Below are 20,159 nucleotides of genomic sequence, written 5' to 3'. Positions count from 1 at the left end.
CACACATATTTATAATGCTATATTTATTCACCTGCATATATATTAAGATAAGTACGAATTCATACTGATGTCTCTGATACTAACTAGTAATACAGAGTCTATTCTTGCCTTGTTTTCTTGCTCATCTGTAACTTTCCTCTGTGAAAGTATGATAGGCTGAATATGTTCCTTTACTTCTCATATATGATTAAGCTAAAGATATTTTGATGGGGAAGGTTATACTGTATTAGCTGTAATTACATGGGCCAGTGTTATCATAAGGGTCTTTGTAAGAGGAAGGCAGGAGGGTCAAAGACATGTAAATAATATGATGACTAAAGGAGAAATAGATAGATAGAGAGAGAGAGAGAGAGAGAGAGAGAGAGAGAGATGGAGGTTGGAAGATACTATGCTACGAGACTTGAGGATGGAGGAAGAGGCCATTCTTCAAAGAAAGAAGGTGGCTTCTAAACTGCCAAAGTCAAGGAAATGTATTCTCCCCTAGAGCCTCCAGAAGGAAGCAGTCCTGCTAATACCTTGACTTTAGCCTAGTGAAGTCTTGGATTTCTGACCTCCAGAACTATAAAATAATACATTTATGTTTTTTTTTTAAACAGTCTTAAAAAAATTTTTTTTTTAAATTTTTTGGCTGCATTGCGTCTTCGTTGCTGCGTGCGGGCTTTTCTCTAGTTGTGGTGAGCAGGGCTACTCTTCGTTGCAGTGCACAGGCTTCCCATTGCAGTTGCGGAGCACAGGCTCTAGGCACGTAGGCTTCAGTAACTGTGGCTCACGGGTTCTAGAGCACAGGCTCAGTAGTTGTGGTGCATGCGCTTCGTTGCTCTGCGGCATCTTCCCAGACCAGGGATTGAACCTGTGTCACCTGCATTGGCAGGTGGAGTCTTAACCGCTGCGCCACCAGGGAAGTCCCCATGTATGTTGTTTTAAGCCACTAAGTTTGTGGTAATTTGTTACAGTAGCAATAGGAAACTAATACAGACAGTGAGAAACCTGTCTCCTCCCACCCACCATTCATGTACTTATTTCTTCAACCCAAGTTTAGATGTGAAGAAGTTTCAGAATTGTTAACCACAGCCATGTAAAAAAAAAAATTACCAACTAGCGTACAGGGTTTGTATACACTTGCTTTTAGCTTTAGCCTGATAATTTCCAGTCAGAAAATACCATTTTGCAAAGTTACTTAGGTAAGCTTCCCTTTTCTCTACTCTGTTTAGCACAGTCGTGTTCACATATTGTAACACAGTTTGATTCCTTTGTCACAGTTTGCATTCAATCTTGGGATTCCCCTACATTCTGGTTGATTCTTTTTTAGTTTGCGTACATTAAATTTCACTTTTTTTTCTGTGAATTTTGACAAATGTATAGAGTCATGTACCACCTAGCCCAGTACAATACAAAACTGTCCCTATACCCTCAAAATTCCCCTGTCCATTACCTTTGTAGTCAACCACTTCCTTCCCCCTCATCCCCTGGCAATCACTAATATACATTTTCTCCCTATAGTGTTGCCTTTTCCAAAATATCATATGAATGGAACCATACAGTACGTAGTCCTGTGGATCGTTCTTATCTCACTTTTTAAACTGCATTTAAGATCATCCATGTTGCTCTATGATTCAATAGCTCATTCTGTTTTGTCACTGAATAATGTTCCATTGTATGGATGTACCACAGTTTATCCATTCCCTTGTTGAAGGACATCTTAGTTGCTTCCAGCTTTTACTGTCTATGAATAAAACTGCTATAAGCATTTATATACAGATCTTTGTATTGACATGAGTTTTCAGATCCCTTGGGTAAATACTAAGTTGTACGATTGCTGGGTATGTGGTAAGTGTACAATTAGCTTTATGAGAAGCTGCCAAACTGTCTTCTGAAGTGGCTGGCTGAAAGTTTCTGTTATTCCACATTCTTTTCAGCAGCTGTTATTGTCAGTGTTTTGGATTTTAGTCATTCTAATAGGTGTGTAATGGTAACTCATGTTTTTAGTTTGCATTTCTTTTATGACATATGATGTTGAGCATCTTTTCATGGGTTTATTTACCATTCATATATTTTCTTCAGGGAAGTGTCTATTCAGATCTTTTGCCCATTTTTAACTGTGACGTTTGTTTTCTTAATATTGAATTTTGAGTTTCTAAAAAGTTAATAACTGATATATTTTCAAAGTGAGACTCATTCATATTTTCCATTGTTATATCATCCCATAAATTCATGACATTTGCCCCCTAAGTCCCAGCTAGCTCAACAGCCTGGAACTCTTGTCTCTGCGGTTTCTGCCCAGTGAGACTTTGGCTCCCTGCTTGGGCTCCACCTCCCTGTACCATAGCCCATAAAATGTCCCCAGAGAGAAAGCCTGAATAAATGTGGGGCTTATCTTGTATGCTTCCCCCTTCTAAAGAATTTTATCCCTGCTTTGGTTACTGTACAATGCCTGCAAACAATTGTTTTTTATATTGTGCCCAAATTTTATAGTTATTTATGGTGGGAAGATTAATCTGATAGTAGCTATTTCATCATAGCCAGGACCAGAATTCTTCAGCTTTAAGTTCCAGAAACTCACTTTCGTCAAACCATATAAGTAGTTAGTCTTTAGGGGAGCTAAAATAACTAATCAAATTTGCAAGTATGGAATACACTCCTTAATTTGGGTAACTGCTAAAGAATCTTTTCCTATCATTGCAGCTGCATCATCAGAATATACGTACTCAAAATTTAAACCCTAAACACATTTGTTGACAATGTAATCATTCATAGATATATCCCATTTAGAGCTAATTGTTTTTATTTCAGGAATGAAGCTGAAAAAAAGAATTCCTCCTCTTATCATCATCATGTTCAAGTTGCACATATACAAAAATAATTGCCATTTTAGCAGTAGCTGTGTATACATCAAGTTGCATGGAAAATAATTTTGCTAACTTTGTTCATTCTGTGGTCTAGTTCTTTAATATGTTGAGCTGTGGAGTCATTGAAAAGTGGTAGCTGAGCTACCTTCTTTGCCATGGATTCATTCAAGATTTGCTAGCAAGCATCTTTGACACAGTCTTTCCCTAATGATTCAACAATTGTATATGTTCTTTGTTTTAGCAACTCAAAATGCTTTTTTATAAGAAGGACATTTATAAATGTTCAATGGAATATTGAACATTTACTTTTTTCTGCTTTTTAATTCAATAATATTTCTTTAAAAAAACTTTTGTTTTGAACTTATTTCTTTATGTTTTGTATATAAAATTCTTATGTTTGATAGTTTCATTAGCTAATATATCTCTGCAAATAAAACATTGTGGTTTTAGCACCTCATGGTCAATTATAGCTATACATATAATTAAAAATATATGAGGGTTCATACTTCTGATTAAACTAGTATGAACTCAGTTCATTTCTTGGGAGCCATTTCCATTGTTATCATTTGGTTTACTACTATGGCTGCCATCAGAAAGGTTATGTCTTTTCTCGGAAAGGAACTCTGTAAAGCTTGTTTTGCCATAGACAAATTAGGGTTAAAAAAATAAATAATATAAATTATATTTCCTAAATTTAACTTATAATATTGAACTATACATTAAAATTTAAAGTATTGTGAAAACAAGATACAAAAATAAATATGTGTATGTTTTCTCAATTTTTACACACTTTGGGTTATAGTTGATAAGCAAACCTTAAAATATCACCTGTTTTAATGTGGTTCTATTGTGCATGACTAGTATGTGCAGATAGTACTATCACACCCAAACAGCCTATATCCTGTTCAAGGAGATGAGTCTGTTGATCATGTGCTTGGATATTACAATAATGTTGAATTGCTATAAAAGTTTCTAAAGTTTCCTCTCAGTTTCTGTTCATTTCTTGTTGTTGACCATACTGTGAGAAGCACTGTCCTAGATCAGGTCACCATTATATCTTCTCTAGATTATTGCAGTACCCTTATAACCAGTGTGCTCTCTTCAATTTTGATTTTCCTGCCACCTCACATATACCCTTCGACCCTGGCTGGGTCATATGTTTATGGACACATAGCTAGTTGGTGGTAGAATGGGATTGGATTGGAATGCCAATGGTCTGATTGCCTGTTCACTGCCTGTCCCAACATACTACACTTCCTGAGTTGGTGAAAGATTAAATCATTTTAACATACCAGAGTCCAAAAGTGGGCAAACACACTTTAAAAAGGTTTTAATACTCATTATCAAAAAGATTTTTCTGGTTAGTCTTCAGTTAACTAGAATATTCAATTAACCATTATCCTCCTTTACATGTAATGTTTGGGTGGGTTGAAGTTCTTTGTTTTATACTTAGGCATACAATGCAAGCACCAGAAGGCAGCAGAACACAAGTGGCTAGGTAAGACCATGGAAAAAGGAAAATTTGTAGGGCTAAGATTTTAGAGAATTTAGAAAGCTAAAGTGGAGAAATGACAAAGAGAGGAATAAGTCAGTGAGACTTCTCATTGTGATAGGTTTTATCTTTTCCCACAATTTTCCATCCTCAGAAATTGTACATTCAGTATCTAATAACTATCTCCAAGACTCAACACAAAAATAACGGAGAAAAATACTAATGTTCCACAAATTCATCCTTCAAAAGCCTCAGCAGTAATTTGTTGTCAGTTACTCCTTTTCTTGGGAAGATTTGAGAGGAGGTGTGAAGACGGAGGTGTTGAGATTTGTTGAAATAGAGGAGGTGCAGATTTGGATGTCATGGATGCCTGAAGTCATGAAGGATGTTATCTAGGGCTCTGCTCTCCTCTTCCTTTTAACCAGCCTTTCTCTCTGCTCCTCGGAGGCTACATATCTAAATTCCTCTGTCTGGTATTCAACACCCTTCATAACATGGCCCCACTGTGTTTGTTTTCCATCGCTTCCCAACACGAACCCTCAGCTCTAGTCAGGTAGTCACTTAACTACTCCACCCTCTGTCATCTCCACACCTTTAGGCTGCTCTTTAAACCCAGAGAGACTCACCTCATCTTCTGCTGTGCAGCTTTAGAAAAATAACACAGATTATTAGGGTCATATTTTGTAAAATGGGTATAACTTATATCTTGTAACAATGCCACAGGGATTAAATGAGACAATTTTTGTAGGGACCACAGACAGTAAAAGACACCTAGGAGGTTCTCAGCACATGTTTGTTCTCTTTCCTATCTTCAAGCCACCGATCAGCCACAGCTTCCTTCGTGAATGAATTTCTGTCTACAGCATACACTGATATCTCATTTTCATAAGCTCTTGTGGCACTTAATGTTAAATTCAAGGAAGGGAAATTAATACAATACTAATCTTACCTCTCACATTGGCGAACAAATGAGAAACCGTGATAAGATCCAGTGCTGGGGAAGCTATGGGAAAATGAGACCTCCCACACAAATGTTTTAGCAAGATATAATTTACATAGCATAAAATTCACCCTTCTAAAGTGTAGGTTTAGTATATTCACAAGGTTGTGCAACCATCACCACTATCTGATTCTAGAACATCTTCATCATCCTGCAAAGAAAGTGAATACCCATTAGCAGTCGTTCCCCATTTTTCCCCCTGCCTAATCTTTAACAACTACTAATCTACTTTCTGTCTCTATAGATTTGCCTATTCTGGACATTTTATATAAATGAACTCCTATAATAAATATGTGGCCTCTGTGTCTGGCTTGTTTTACTCAGTATAATGTTTGCAAAGCTCATTCGTGTTGTAACAAGTGTCATACTTAACTCATTTTATGGGTGAATAATATTCCATGGTATGTATATACCACAATTTGCTGTCCATTCATCAGTTGATGAAGATTTAGGTTGTTTTACTTCTTGGCTGTTATGAATAATGCTGCCATGAACGTTCATATACATGTTTTGTGTGAATATGTTTTTAATTCTCTTGGGTTTACACCTATGAATGAACTTGCTGGGTCATATGGTCACTCTATGCTTAACTATTTGAGAAACTGCCAAATTGTTTTCTAAAGCAGCTGCACCGTTTTACATTTTGGCCAGCAATGTGTGAGTGTTCAAATTTTTCCAAATCCTAGCCAGCACTTGGTGTTGTCTGTTTTTTTGATTCTAGCCATGCTACTGGGTATGAAGAGGTATCTCACTGTGGTTTTAATGTATCTTTCCCTAAAGACTAATGATGTTGAGTGTGTTTCATTTGCTCACTGACCATTTGTGTATCTTCTTCTGAAAAATGTCTATTCAAATATTTTGCACATTTAAAAAATGAGTTGTGTTTGTGTTTTTATTGTTGAGTTGTAAGTGTTCTTATATATTCTGGCTACTAGACTCTTATCAGTTACATAATATGCAAATATTTTTTCCCATTCTGTGACCTTGGCTCTCTTGATAGTATCCTTTGCAACACAAAATTTTAAAGTTTTGATGAAGTCCAATTTATTTTTAATTTTATTGCTTATATTTTTGGTGTTATATCTAAAACATACATAATCCAAGGACACAAAGATTGAAATCTATGTTTTCTTCTAAGAGGTTTGTAGTTTTAGATCTTACATTTAGGTCTTTGATCGATTTTGAGTTAATTTTTGTAGGTGGAATGAGGTAGGTGACCAACTTCATTCTTTTCCATGTGGATATCAAGCTGTCCCAGCACTATTTGTCGAAAAGTAATACACTCTTTGGGAGTACCTAGTTTAGCAGTATTTGTTGTAATTAAAAATATACAAATCTTATTTCCCAGAAATCCTTCCTCTAATTTATGGAATACTGATGTGGCTGTACAGAGAGTTATATTCAAGGACATTTATTGCAGCATTGTTTTGTTTTTTTTGTTTGTTTGTTTTTTTTTTTGCGGTACGCGGGCCCCTCACTGTTGTGGCCTCTCCCGTTGCGGAGCACAGGCTCCGGACGCACAGGCTCAGCGGCCATGGCTCACGGGGCTAGCCGCTCCGTGGCATGTGGGATCTTCCCAGACCGGGGCACGAACCCATGTCCCCTGCATCGGCAGGCGGACTCTCAACCACTGCGCCACCAGGGAAGCCTTGCAGCATTGTTTTAATTGAAAAATATTGGCTACAATAAAGCATCTTAATTGAATAATGGGTAAATAAATTGTGATATGTTCATATAATGGAACACAATGTTCCTGTTAAACAGAATGATGTAAAATTATACGTATCGACTTTGAAAGATACCATGATATTTTACTGAGTTAGAAAATATTTATTCTTTTAGCTGATGTCTCTTGAGCTCTACTGTTTGCTAGTCACAATGTTATGTGCTTTATGAGTGTTGACTCATAACAACCCTATAAGATAGCTGTTATTATTATCCATTTTACAGATGAAGTAGCTGAAGTTTGTAGTATTCAAGCAACATGTTGAAGGTCACAAAGCAAGCAGACAAGCTAGGATATGGTAAGTCTGACTCCAGAGTTTGTACTTTACCTAAGGCATTAGTTCCATATACATATATATATGTATTATTTGGCAATGAAGGTTTGCATGAGCATAGTAAAAATCCAGCAGAATAACTAGCATATTATCCATGGTCAGATTTAAAAGATATGAAGGGGCTTCCCTGGTGGCGCAGTGGTTGAGAGTCCGCCTGCCGATGCAGGGGACATGGGTTCGTGCCCTGGTCCGGGAAGATCCCACATGCCGCAGAGCGGCTGGGCCCGTGAGCCATGGCCGCTGAGCCTGCGCGCATGGCCGCTGAGCCTGCGCGTCCGGAGCCTGTGCTCCGCAACGGGAGAGGCAGCAGTGAAAGGCCCGCGTACCGCAAAAAATAAATAAATAAATAAATAAATAAATAAATAAATAAATAAATAAATAAATAAATAAATAAAATAAAAGGTATGAAGGGGCTTCCCTGGTGGTGCAGTGGTTGAGAGTCTGCCTGCCGATTCAGGGGACACGGGTTCATGCCCCGGTCCGGGAAGATCCCACATGCCGCGGAGCAGCTGGGCCCGTGAGCCATGGCCGCTGAGCCTGCGCGTCCGGAGCCTGTGCTCCACAACGGGAGAGGCCACAACATGAGAGGCCCGCGTACCACAAAAAAAAAAACAAACATATATATATATATATATATATATATATATATATATATATATATATATATATATATATATATGAAGGAGAGCAGAAAAAACATGTGCTGAGAATCTTCTGTGTGTTTTTACTGTGTTATTGTCCTTACATAAATTATCTCATTTAATCCTTATGACATTGTTAAAAATATGTTATATGCCCATTTTTCAAAATAAGACCCTAAGAATCTAAGTGTTAAGTACCTTTCTCAAGTTGCACAGCAGAAGATGAGGTGAGGCTCTCTGGGTTTAAAGAGCAGCCTCAACAAGGGTGTGGAGATGACAGAGGTTGGAGTAGTTAAGTGACTGCCAGACTAGAGCTGAGGGTTCGTGTTGGGAAGCGATGGAAAACAAACACAGTGGGGCCATGTTGTGAAGCGTGCTGAATACCAGACAGAGGAATTTAGATATGTAGCCTCTGAGGAGCAGAGTGAAGGATTGGTGGAGATGAGAATGAAGATGGTAAATCCTTCATCTTTATACACTTCTTCATTGCTTGACTTTGTTACAACAACTACGCATTATTTTATTAGTAAAAAATTGAGATAAAGGTATTTGATAAACATTTTGGGCACTTATTCTATGCTAGATACTGTACTAATGTTGATTTCCAATAACAGAGACCCTCACGAACACACCTGTAGTTGAACAAAGATGGGTTTATTGGCTTTTTGCAAAGTGAGAGAACATATGCCATGAGGAACATGGGGCATCTCAGTAGAAAGATGTTAGAAGGGATTTATTATATGATTTGGGTTTGTGTTAGTTGACTTTGGGGAGAACTGAAGGGAGTAGAGATTTTCTCTGGATGCTGTTAGAAAGTGGAAGGAAATTCTGTGATTGTGTATCTTAAGTGTTATCTAGAAGGCACTTGGACTAAAGCTTTACTTGGTAAGGAGAGAACATGTATTTAGATGAGATTGTTAGACCAGGTATAAGAAAGAAGTGTCTCTTAAAGATTATAGAAAGGTCTCATGGTTTTTAAAAGTCACTGCACCTTGATACAAACTACTATATATAAAATAGATAAACAATAAAGTCCTACTGTATAACACAGGGAACTATATTCAATATCCTGTAATAAACCATATGGAAAAGAACATGAAAAAGAATATGTATATATATGTATTACTGAATCACTTTGCTGTACACCAGAAACTAACACAACATTGTAAATCAACTATACTTCAATTTAAAAAAAAGGATACTCTTTGCAAAAGGCAAAAAAAGTCACTGCACATTTAAAATATATTAAACATGTGCAGTCTTTGTATATCAATTATACTTAAATAAAAATGTTAAAAAAGTCACTGTACCTTTAGCCATTTGGTAAAAGTCATTAGACTTGTCCTAAAACTTATAATAAATCTTTTAGGAGGAACTTCCCTGGTGGTGCAGTGGTTAAGAATCCACCTGCCAATGCAGGGGACATGGGTTCAAGCCCTGGTCTGGGAAGATCCCACATGCCGCAGACCAACTAAGCCTGTGCACCACAACTACTGAGCCTGTGCTATAGCGCCTGTGAGCCACAACTACTGAGCCTGCATGCTGCAACTACTGAAGCCCGGGTGCCTAGAGTCCGTGCTCCACAACAAGGAGAAGCCCGCACACTAAAATGAAGAGTAGTCCCCACTCACTGCAACTAGAGAAAGCCCATGTGCAGCAATGAAGGCCCAAGGCAGCCAAATAAATAAATAAATAAACAAATTTATTTAAAAAAATCTTTCAGGAAATTCTAGTTTCCCTCATATAGCAATCCCATCTTATCATTTCAATAAGGACAGCCTTTAAAAAAATTTTAGTGCATGTCCAAATCCAATGAATTAAGGTTTGAGTAGTCATCATAGGTATTTAAGATGAGCACACTTCCAGGAAAAAAAACCATGGCCTCTAACTACTCAGAATGAGGACAAAAGACCATTGAAAGAACTTGCACATCTCCACCTTATTCTTCATTGGAACCTGGAAGTATGACACATCTTTGGCTTGTGAATTTTGACTAATTCTCATTCCAAACAGGACATTTCTCAGGGCAAGCTTCATGTCCTTATTACGAAGACTGTAGATCAGGGGATTAAGGAAAGGAATCATTATTGAATATACCAGTGTGAGAATTTTCTGCATCAAAGTTGAGATGCCAAATGTAGGGCTCACATACATTACCATGACTGTCCCATAGAAAAAAGACACCACAGCTAATGAGAACCACAGATGGAAAAGTCCTTTCTCTGGCCAGCTGCAGAAGGGGCCTGAAAAACAGCTCTGAACAACAGGGTATAGATCAAAGAATGTACGTAATAGTGAAAAAGAGGACAAAGGAACTCTGAGTATAGAAAATAAATTCAGTAATGGGGGCTGGAGTACAGGACAGAGCCATCAGTGGGTCCATGTCACACAGGAAGTGATCAATGATATTGGGTCCACAGAAAGGGAGTTGGGAGATGAAAAAAATGGGGATTGGGTAGCCAAGGAATCCAATGAGCCAGCAGAGGGACACCAGCATTCCACAGAGCTTCCTAGTCATGATGGTGGGGTAGTGCAGTGGGTGGCAGATGGCAAATGATCAACAGTTACTGCCAGGAAGAGACATTCAGCTGTGCCCAGGGAAAAGAAGAAATGGAACTGGAGGAAGCAGCCAGAAAATGAGATGGCCTTGGTTTTGGAGAGAATGTTGACTAGCATGTTAGGAACAGTGGAGGAAACATACCAGATCTCCAGGAAGGCAAAGTTTCCCAACAGAAAGTACATGGGGGAGTGTAGTCGTGGGTCCCATCTCACTGCACAGGTAATGGCTCCATTCCCCAGCAAAGCCAAGGCATAAACCACCAAAAACAGTGAGAAGAGAAAAATCTGTGTTTTCCAGTGACCAGGAAATCCCAGGAGAACAAACTCAGTCACAATGCGTGTTGCTGACCTGTTCATGGGTCTTAAATCTATGAAGAAGAAAGACATGAGTGTAACCCAAGTTGCTTTGCTTCCTACATATCTTTAGGATTTTTTTGAAAGGGAACTTAAACCTTAGAGGAAAATATTGAATATGATATTTTGAAACCAGGTGGGATTAAATCTCACCTTATTTTGAATTGATTGTGGATCTAAATCTCAGTATTATTTTGCTAGAAACCAATGCAGCAAGATCCACATCATTTTGTACAACCAGTGGTATAAATTTCTTTCTTTTTAATTTTGATCCTTAAGAAGACCCTTTCTGATTTTGGTCTGTTTTTCTAAAGTTGATTATGGGTCTTCATGCACAAACTCATCCACTTTCTCTTATTCAGCATAACTTGTTAAAATCAACAACAACAGTTATTTTGAGGACAGCTGGTCTGAGGTTGAGCTAAGCCTTTGGCAACAGAACAGAATTAGTTGACTTACACGTGGAGATAAAAATTACTCCAGAATGCTAGCTTTTCAGAATGGCCTAATCAACTGAGTTAATTGTGACAGACATCACTACACTCAAGACTCAAGGCTGTTTCTAAGTTTTCCTTTAAAAGTTTCTTTTAAAATATCACTCTAACCAGTTGAGTGATGCCTAAAAAAATACAAAAGCCCCAGTATATCATAAATGTTTGCTTTAAAGAATGTGAGAATATTGTTTTAAGAATATCCCTATTTATAAGTGTTTATTTTTATATTTTTTACTCATACTATACAAAAATGAACTATCTTACTTTTTATATTCAGATCCTACCTAGATAAAGAAAATGGTGTTTCAATGCAGAGGTTTAGTTCATTTAGTAAGTATTTTTGGATGATAAAAACAAATAAAGGGATCTGAGATCAATGGGGTTTTATCTGCAATTTTATCTGGTAAAATCAATTTTGTTCTCTGAAAAGGAAGAGAGGACATTTTCAAACATTTGGACAAGCATGTACTTTTCAGTAGCATTTAAAAATTGAACAGGGCTTCCCTGGTGGCGCAGTGGTTGAGAGTCCACCTGCCGATGCAGGGGACATGGGTTCGTGCCCCGGTCTGGGAGGATCCCACATGCTGCCGAGTGGCTGGGCCCCTGAGCCATGGCCGCTGAGCCTGCGCGTCTGGAGCCTGTGCTCCGCAATGGGAGAGGCCGCAACAGTGAGAGGCCCACATATGCAAAAAAACAAAACAAAACAAATAAAAATTGAACAAAAATGTATAAATCTTTGTGTTTAAACAACAGAGTAATCTTGTAATTGATTAATATTTAAAAAGCACTGATTGAGTCTTAAAAATAATAGTTTCAATATTGAGTTTTCTTGTTAAGTTCAGATCTCCTGCCTTGTATATTGGAAGTCACCAGTCATAACTTTGTTAAGGATAGGAGATAAGAAATTTGAAAGGAAAAGAAGAATAGAGAATTTGAAAGAAGGATCATGTATGATACTTAGGAAAAAAGATTTGGACTAGTCCCCTGTTGGTGGTTTTTAAGGAAGCATAAAAAAGGAAAATTGAGCATCCAAGTTCAAAGCTGTCCAGTTTTCCAATCAATGTTGAATTCAAAAGATATCTGTTTACCACCTTCACTGAATAATGTGCTCAATAAATGATTCCCAGACTGTTATTTACAAAGCATAAATAAATCATTTTCTCTGCTACAGGTCAGGAATTAAGTCCAAGCTCACAGATTTAAACTAAAAACTAGAAACATGAGATCTATGCTTCCTGTCCTTCTTTCTGAAAAAATGAGCTAAGTCTGATTAGTGTGAATAACAGTTCAGGACACTCTCCATTATATACTGACAACTTCACATCTCATTTAATCTTTTCTGTCAACATACCCTATAAGATTTATTAGCAGCAACATTATTTTTCCTGAAGTCCTTGGTGAAAATGTAGATAAGTACTGAGATGATCAAAGGGTGGGAAGCTTAATAGAAAAGCCAAAGTAATCAACTTTTATTTTAACCACTGATGGAATAAACTGACTCCATTAAGTTCTTCATAACTCCACCCTTTAAAGCCTCCAAAATTATTTGCTGGGAATTGTTAGGGTATTAGAATGGACTATCCACCATTTTATGCCATAAACACACTGTTCCTCACATTTTTGGGATTTATAAATCATTATATGAGGACAAGCCTAAGGGACCAGTTTTTTCGTACTCTCCTTTCCAATACAAGAAACCAACCAACCAGCCAACCAGTCAGCTCACCAGTCCACCCACCTCAGGCGTAATAGCTTGATTAAATAGCTTCCTTCCAAATGTTCTTCACTTGGTATGTTGTCTTCTCAGACAGTCTGAGAGAAAAGTATACCACCTGATTACTCCTGGAATGTGAGTTTGCTTTTAGAAAGATGGTCCCTAATAATCATAAAATCAAAGAATTGGAAAGAAATGATGCAGATGATCTATTTTAACTGTTCATTTTACAGATAGGCTTTACAGAGGGTGCGTGACTTTTTATCCAATGAACATAAATGTTCTATGTTCATATATGGAATGTTTACACTATTTCTTGTCTTTTGCAGTGGTTATTGGATATTTGCTTTATAATTATTCATTAACCCATTATACTTTACATATGTGTTTTATGCATTTTATGCCACATATTACCTTTTAAAGAAAGTTGTAAAAAATAAATTTTTAGATAAAATCATGGGGGACCTAATTGAATAAATTCTTTTTGAAGTATCATGCTATGTAAAAATTTGTTTCTTTGATTTACATTTTCTTATTATATAATTAGAACAAAATAATTTATTTTGCTTCCTTTTTTGCCTTGGAATCTAGGATCCTCAAAGGTGTTTTATTCTGAAATTGGAAGTTTTATTTATTGATCTGACCTGTTCATCGTTTATGTTATTTCTCACAGTATCTTGTTTCTTATGTGTCATCATTGGGCTGGTATAGTACATATTTTATTATACTTATAGTTCTTTATTGGGGGAGATCATTTATATCTACTATATTTTCTGATAGAAGTCTATAGCCTTTTTTAAGACCATTTTTTTAGAGCAGTTTTGGGTTTACAACAAAACTGCAAGGAAGGCACAGAGATTTCCAATATATCCCTTACCCACACATATACCTAGCTTCCCCCTTTATTGACATCACTCCCCAGAGTGGTACATTTTTCACCAAGGATGAAGCTGCATTGACACATCATAATCACCCAAAGTCCACTCCTGGTGTACATTCTATAGTTTTGGACACATATCCATCATTATAGTAACATACAGAATATTCTCACTGCCCTAAAAATCCTCTGTATTCTGCCTACTCATTTTTCCAACACCTTTCCTCCACTCCCGGCAAGCATTAATTTTTTTTTTTCTTTTTGGGTCTCCATAGTGGGATTTATTACCGTAGGGGAAAAATGAGGGGAAAAAAAGTAGATGCTTCAGGGCTGTACACCGCAGTGCTGGCGCAGTAAACAGGCAAGCCGGGCAGCAGCCTGGCATTCCCCTCAAACTGGAGAGCAGCAGCGCTGACAGGAGATGCTAACAGACCGCTAGGGTCGGGCGCCGGGAATCCGCCCCCCACCGCCCCGCCCGGGAATCCGCCTCCCCGCGCATGGTGACGTCAGCGCGCCCGTCAGGCACTCGGGTCTCCGCCACAGGAGGGCGCCCGGGCGTCTGTGGAGGAAGAGCAGGATTGAGCTGGCATTTTCCTGTGGGGAGGTGAGGAGACAGGCTGGTCAACCCTGAGGTACTGAGGCGTGAACATCCGCATCATTTCGGTGTTTCGATTTTTAATCTCGTGGTTTGAGCACTTTTAACATTTCCTCCTTTCGCTGTCACTAATGTTTTCCTGAGGGGAAAGTTGCAAACCGTGAGCGGTATGGTTTCAATCATGAGAAACTCTGTGGAAAGGCCTGTGCCTTTCCCAGAGTTAATATTTATTGTCTCCGTAGTTTTGCCCTTTCCAGGATGTCATAGTTGGAATCATATAGTTTGTAGCCTTTTTTATTTTTATTTATTTATTTATTTTGCGGTACGCGGGCCTCTCACTGTTGTGGGCTCTCCCGTTGCGGAGCACAGGCTCCGGACGCGCAGGCTCAGCGGCCATGGCTCACGGGCCCAGCCGCTCCACGGCATGTGGGATCCTCGCAGACCGGGGTACGAACCCGCATCCCCTGCATCGGCAGGAGGACTCTCAACCACTGCGCCACCAGGGAAGCCCTGTAGCCTTTTTTAGATTGGCTTATTTCACTTAGTAATATGCATTTAAGATTCCTGCATGTCTTTTCATGGTTTGATAGCATATTTCTTTTTAACATTGAATAATATTCCATTGCTGAATGTACCACAGTTTATTATCTGTTCACCTGCTGAAGGACATCTCAGTTGCTTCCAAATTTTGGCAATAATGACTAAAGCTGCTATAAATATCTGCATTCAGGTTTTTGTGTGGACCTAAGTTTTCAACTCCTTTGGGTAAATACCCAGGAATGCTGTTGCTGGATCATATGGTAAGAGAATGCTTAACTTTGTAAGAAACCTCCAAATAGTCTTCTGAAGTGGCTGTACCATTTTGCATTCCCAACCAGCAATGTGTGAGAGTTCCTGTTGCTCCACATCCTCACCAGCATTTGATCTTGTCAGTGTTCTGGATTTTGACCATTCTAATAAGTATGTAGTGGTATCTCATTATTGTTTTAATTTGCATTTCTCTGATTACGTATGATTTGGAACATCTTTTCATATGCTTATTTGCCATCTGTATGACTTCTTTGGTGAAGTGTCTATTTAGACCTTTAGCTCATTTGTTTGGTTTGTTTTCTTAGTTTTGCATTAAAAAATTAATTAAAAATTTTATTTTTATTGAGGTATAGTTGATTTACAATATTATATTAGTTTCAGATGTACAGTATAGTGATTCAAAGTTTTTAGAGATTATATTCCACTTAAAGTTGTTATGAAATACTGGCTATATTCCCTGCGCTGTACAATACTGGCTATATTCTCTGTGCTGTACAATATATACAATATATATATATATTTTATACATAGTAGTTTGTACCTCTTAAACCCCTATTCCTATCTTGCCCCTCCCCCATTCCCTATCCCCACTGGTAACTACGAGTTTGTACTCTATATCTGGGAATCTGTTTCTGTTTTGTTATATTCATTCATTTGTTTTATTTTTTAGATTCCACATATAAGTGATAACATACAGTATTTGACTTTCTCTGTCTTATTTCACTAAGCTTAATACCCTCCAGGTCCATCCATGTTGTTGCAAATGGCAAAATTTTACTCTTTTTTATGGCTGAGTAGTATTCCATTGTATATGTATACCACATCTTCTTTATCCATTCAACTTTTTTTTTTATTTCTCTATTGCTCATGTTTCTTTTTTAAAATTAAATTAAATTTATTTATTTTTTATACAGCAGGTTCTTATTAGTTATCTACTTTATACATATTAGTGTATATATGTCAGTCCCAATCTCCCAGTTCATCCCACCATCCCCCCCGCAGTGTCCCCCCTTGGTGTCCATACGTTTGTTCTCTACATCTGTGTTTCTATTTCTGCCTTGCAAACTGGTTCATCTGTACCATTTTTCTAGATTCCACATATATGTGTTAATATACAATATTTGTTTTTCTTTTTCTGACTTATTTCACTCTGTATGACAGTCGCTAGATCCATCCACATCTCTACAAATGACCCAATTTCGTTCCTTTTTATGGCTGAGTAATATTCCATTGTATATATGTACCACATCTTCTTTATCCATTCATCTGTCAATGGGCATTTAGGTTGCTTCCATGACCTGGCTATTGTAAATAGTGTTGCAATGAACATTGGGTTGCATGTGTTTGTTTTCTTTTTTTTGGAAAAGGTAGTCTTTTAAAAAACTGCTTTTGTCACCAGGTTAAGTCATGCAGTTACAAAGTAGGTAGAAATTTCTGAAAGGATATTATTGTTAAAAAAAGAAAAGCTCATTCTTACATAAATATTATCAAGTACTTCGCTGAGACACTACTGTTCAAAAGGCCCTGGCCAAACAACTCCCAAACAAAACACAACCCCAGATTGTTTCCAGCCCACTGGGAATGAAGCCATGTGCAGAAGACAAGGCCTCTAAATGAGGACACAAAGTCAGGGTGAGTCAGGACCATTGGCAATGCTCAGAGCCACCAAACTTACTCCAAAGAGGGAGCACAAGTGGTTTTTTTTCTGGGACACTCTACTTGAATTATTGTTCAATTAGTCAACACAATAGATCTTCAAAAGAGGACAATTAATTAACATGATAAGGAGGTTATTGCATTCTTTGGACTATATGTCATAATTGTGGTTAGTAAATTCCGACAGTCTTAACAAAAATAGCCTCCATCATTTGCAGGTATGAAGATAACTTAATTCTCTGCCGGGCTTTTTATTTTTGCTGGATGACAATATGCAATTGTCAAGTTATAAATGATACTGTTTTATGTTATAAAAATATTAGCTTTTTTCATTTATTATGTTTACAGGCATTCACTGCTTGAGTCAAGTTTAGGCTTGTTAAGTGATTAAAGGCAATTTTTTTTTTTTTTTTTTTTTTTTTTTCTTGCGGTACGCGGGCCTCTCACTGTTGTGGCCTCTCCCGTTGCGGAGCGCAGGCTCCGGACGCGCAGACTCAGCGGCCATGGCTCACGGGCCCAGCCGCTCCGCGGTATGTGGGATCCTCCCAGACCGGGGCACGAACCCGTTTCCCCTGCATCGGCAGGCAGACTCTCAACCACTGCGCCACCAGGGAAGCCCTAAAGGCAATTTTATTACAGCAGCATGTACTTATTTTATTCTAAAAGAATAAAATGCATAAAGAGAAAGTTTTTTTTTTTTTGTAACCTGTAAAATTGAGTTATTTTGCTGATGTAAAATACCAATAACTCACTTGAGGACCATGCTATCTCCTGAAAATGCCATATACCTCCTTCTTAAATGTGTCAAAGCACCTGATAGATCTGTCCAGAGCTGAAGTGGCAAGTGACTGACTACTCTTGGACAAAAGGAGCTTTCCCAGGGCTAAAGCTGACTGTGCTGGGAAACAGCCATGGAGCAAGGCAGCACAGACAGAGGGAAAAGACTGTATTTAAAGGCAAAATGCCCAAATGGCTCTCTGACATAGCTAATTTCTACTATCACTTATTAGCTTATATGTGGTCCCCTAAATTTTTTTCTTAAGGGGCTGATTTGGATTGACTTGTTGAGAATGGTGTCCATTATCTATTAAGTCATGAAAGAGAGATTTCTGCGGTTACATGTAAACTTGTGATAGGTCTGCAGATGAAGAGGTGAAGAGGGTAGTGAAGAAGTCAGCCGCAGTCCAGTCCAGTCTATGTGAAGGTCACACCAGCTTCATTGTACACCTTGAAGACTTTCTCGATGGCGTTGACATAGGCAGCTTGTTCTCAGGTCCAATCCCAGGTTATACTTCATGGCTGTGCCCATGATTTGCCTGGCAGAGCACTCCATGGTGTAAGCTAAGCCACAGTACACAATGTCTTTCTCAGAGGCACCCGATATCCTGTCTTGGAACTCTGCTGTGGGTACAATGGGAATAGTTCCAACGTGCTTTCCAAATTTCCTTTCCAAACTCTCTTGAACAGACATGAGTAAATGGTAGTTAGAATCCCTTTCATATTTGAAGGTCAAACGGCCATAGCTGGCATGATTTAGATTCTTCAGCCACTCAAAGTAAGATATGGTCACTCCTCCAGTAGAGATCTAGAATAACCATGATGTTCCTCTCTAGGAAAATCTTATTAGCTTCTGGAGTTTTCGGTCTTTTTGGCATCTTCAGCAATGATCTTAGTTTTGACTCTGGGTGCATTGGACTTGGTCAGCTGCTTCTCGATGGCAGCAGGGATCAGTATGTCACAGTCTGCCTCCAAGATGCTCGCTTCATAGATCTTTGCTTTGGGGAAGCCCAGGATTGTTCCATGTTGCAGTTTGAAGTCTTCCAGTTCCTTTGGGTTATTACCATCTGGATTCCACATGCTCCCATCAGATTCACCAACACCAACACATTTAACACTGAAATGATGTAAATATCTCATAGAGTGCAGGCCCACATTACCAAATCCCTGAACAACAAATGTTTTATCTCCAAATCCTGGTGTCATTCCTAAAATACTCATGTAAGAAGCTTCATTGATGAAGTTTTCAATCCCATGGAAAACTCCCTGACCAGTATCAGAGATCCATCTGTGGATTCCACCCTGACTGATGGGCTTACTGGTAACACAGGCATGGGCATTAATATCATAGTGCCCTATGGTGCTAGCATAGGTGTCAGCAATCCAGGACATCTGCCTCTTGCCTGTGCTCATGTCTGGGGCAGGCACATGACGCCAGGACCAATAAAGCCCTTCTTTGCCAGCTCCATGGTGAATATCCTTGTGATCTTTTCCAACTCATTATCAGTATAACTCTTGGGATTGATCTTAATACCAGCTTTGGCACCCCCAAATGGCACATCAACCACTGCACACTTATATGTCATCAGAGAAGCCAGAGCTTTTACTTCATCTACACTCACATCAGTGCTGTAACGGATACCTCCCTTGCAGGGCGTGCAGTGCTGGCTGTGCTGGGCCCGGTAGCCCTTGATGACCTCCCAGGAGCCGTCGTCATGCTGGATGGGAAAGGACAGGCTCAGCACATGGTTGCAGGGCTTGATGATCTGCAGGATGCCATGCACCCAGTTCCTCTTCTGTTCCTCGCTGTCCCGGGTCTTGTCCACCAGCTTGTCCTCCAAGATACTGGTGCCGCGGTTGAAGAAACTCTCCACCGTTTTGAAGAAGTTGGGGTCTTGTTTATGGTTTCCTTTGCTGTGCAAAAGCTTTTAAGTTTCATTAGGTCCTATTTGTTTATTTTTATTTCCATTTCTCTAGGAGGTGGGTCAAAAAAGATCTTGCTGTGATTTATGTCAAAGAGTGTTCTTCCTATGTTTTCCTCTAAGAGCTTTATAGTGTCCAGTCTTACATTTAGGTCTCAAATCCATTTTGAGTTTATTTTTGTGTATGGTGTTAGGGAGTGTTCTAATTTCATTCTTTTACATGTAGCTCTCCAGTTTTTCCAGCACCACTAATTGAAGAGGCTGTCTTTTCTCCATTGTATATTCTTGCCTCCTTTATCAAAGATAAGGTGACCATATGTGTGTGGGTTTATCTCTGGGCTTTCTATCCTGTTCCATTGATC

The 20,159-nt window shown here is 38.6% G+C and overlaps 1 protein-coding gene and 1 pseudogene across 2 annotated transcripts; both read right to left on the bottom strand.

The window, feature by feature from the left end:
• Nucleotides 1-9,923: 9,923 nt before the first annotated feature.
• On the bottom strand, nt 9,924-10,955 carry LOC307049595 (olfactory receptor 11H4-like; the record flags this gene model as incomplete). Its single annotated transcript, XM_079699143.1, is given in 4 exon segments — nt 9,924-10,231; nt 10,234-10,317; nt 10,320-10,592; nt 10,595-10,955. Coding segments are annotated over 4 exon segments (1,026 nt in total).
• Nucleotides 10,956-18,292: 7,337 nt separating this feature from the next.
• LOC307050259 (glutamate dehydrogenase 1, mitochondrial-like) lies at nt 18,293-19,461 on the bottom strand (annotated as a pseudogene). The gene has a single exon. The product of its transcript is annotated as a glutamate dehydrogenase 1, mitochondrial-like (transcript).
• Between the last annotated feature and the right edge of the window lie 698 nt (nt 19,462-20,159).

The sequence above is a fragment of the Hyperoodon ampullatus genome (genome assembly GCF_949752795.1).
Source record: "Hyperoodon ampullatus genome assembly, chromosome: 3".
Lineage (NCBI taxonomy): Eukaryota > Metazoa > Chordata > Mammalia > Artiodactyla > Ziphiidae > Hyperoodon > Hyperoodon ampullatus.
This window is presented reverse-complemented; position numbering and strand designations above follow the sequence as displayed.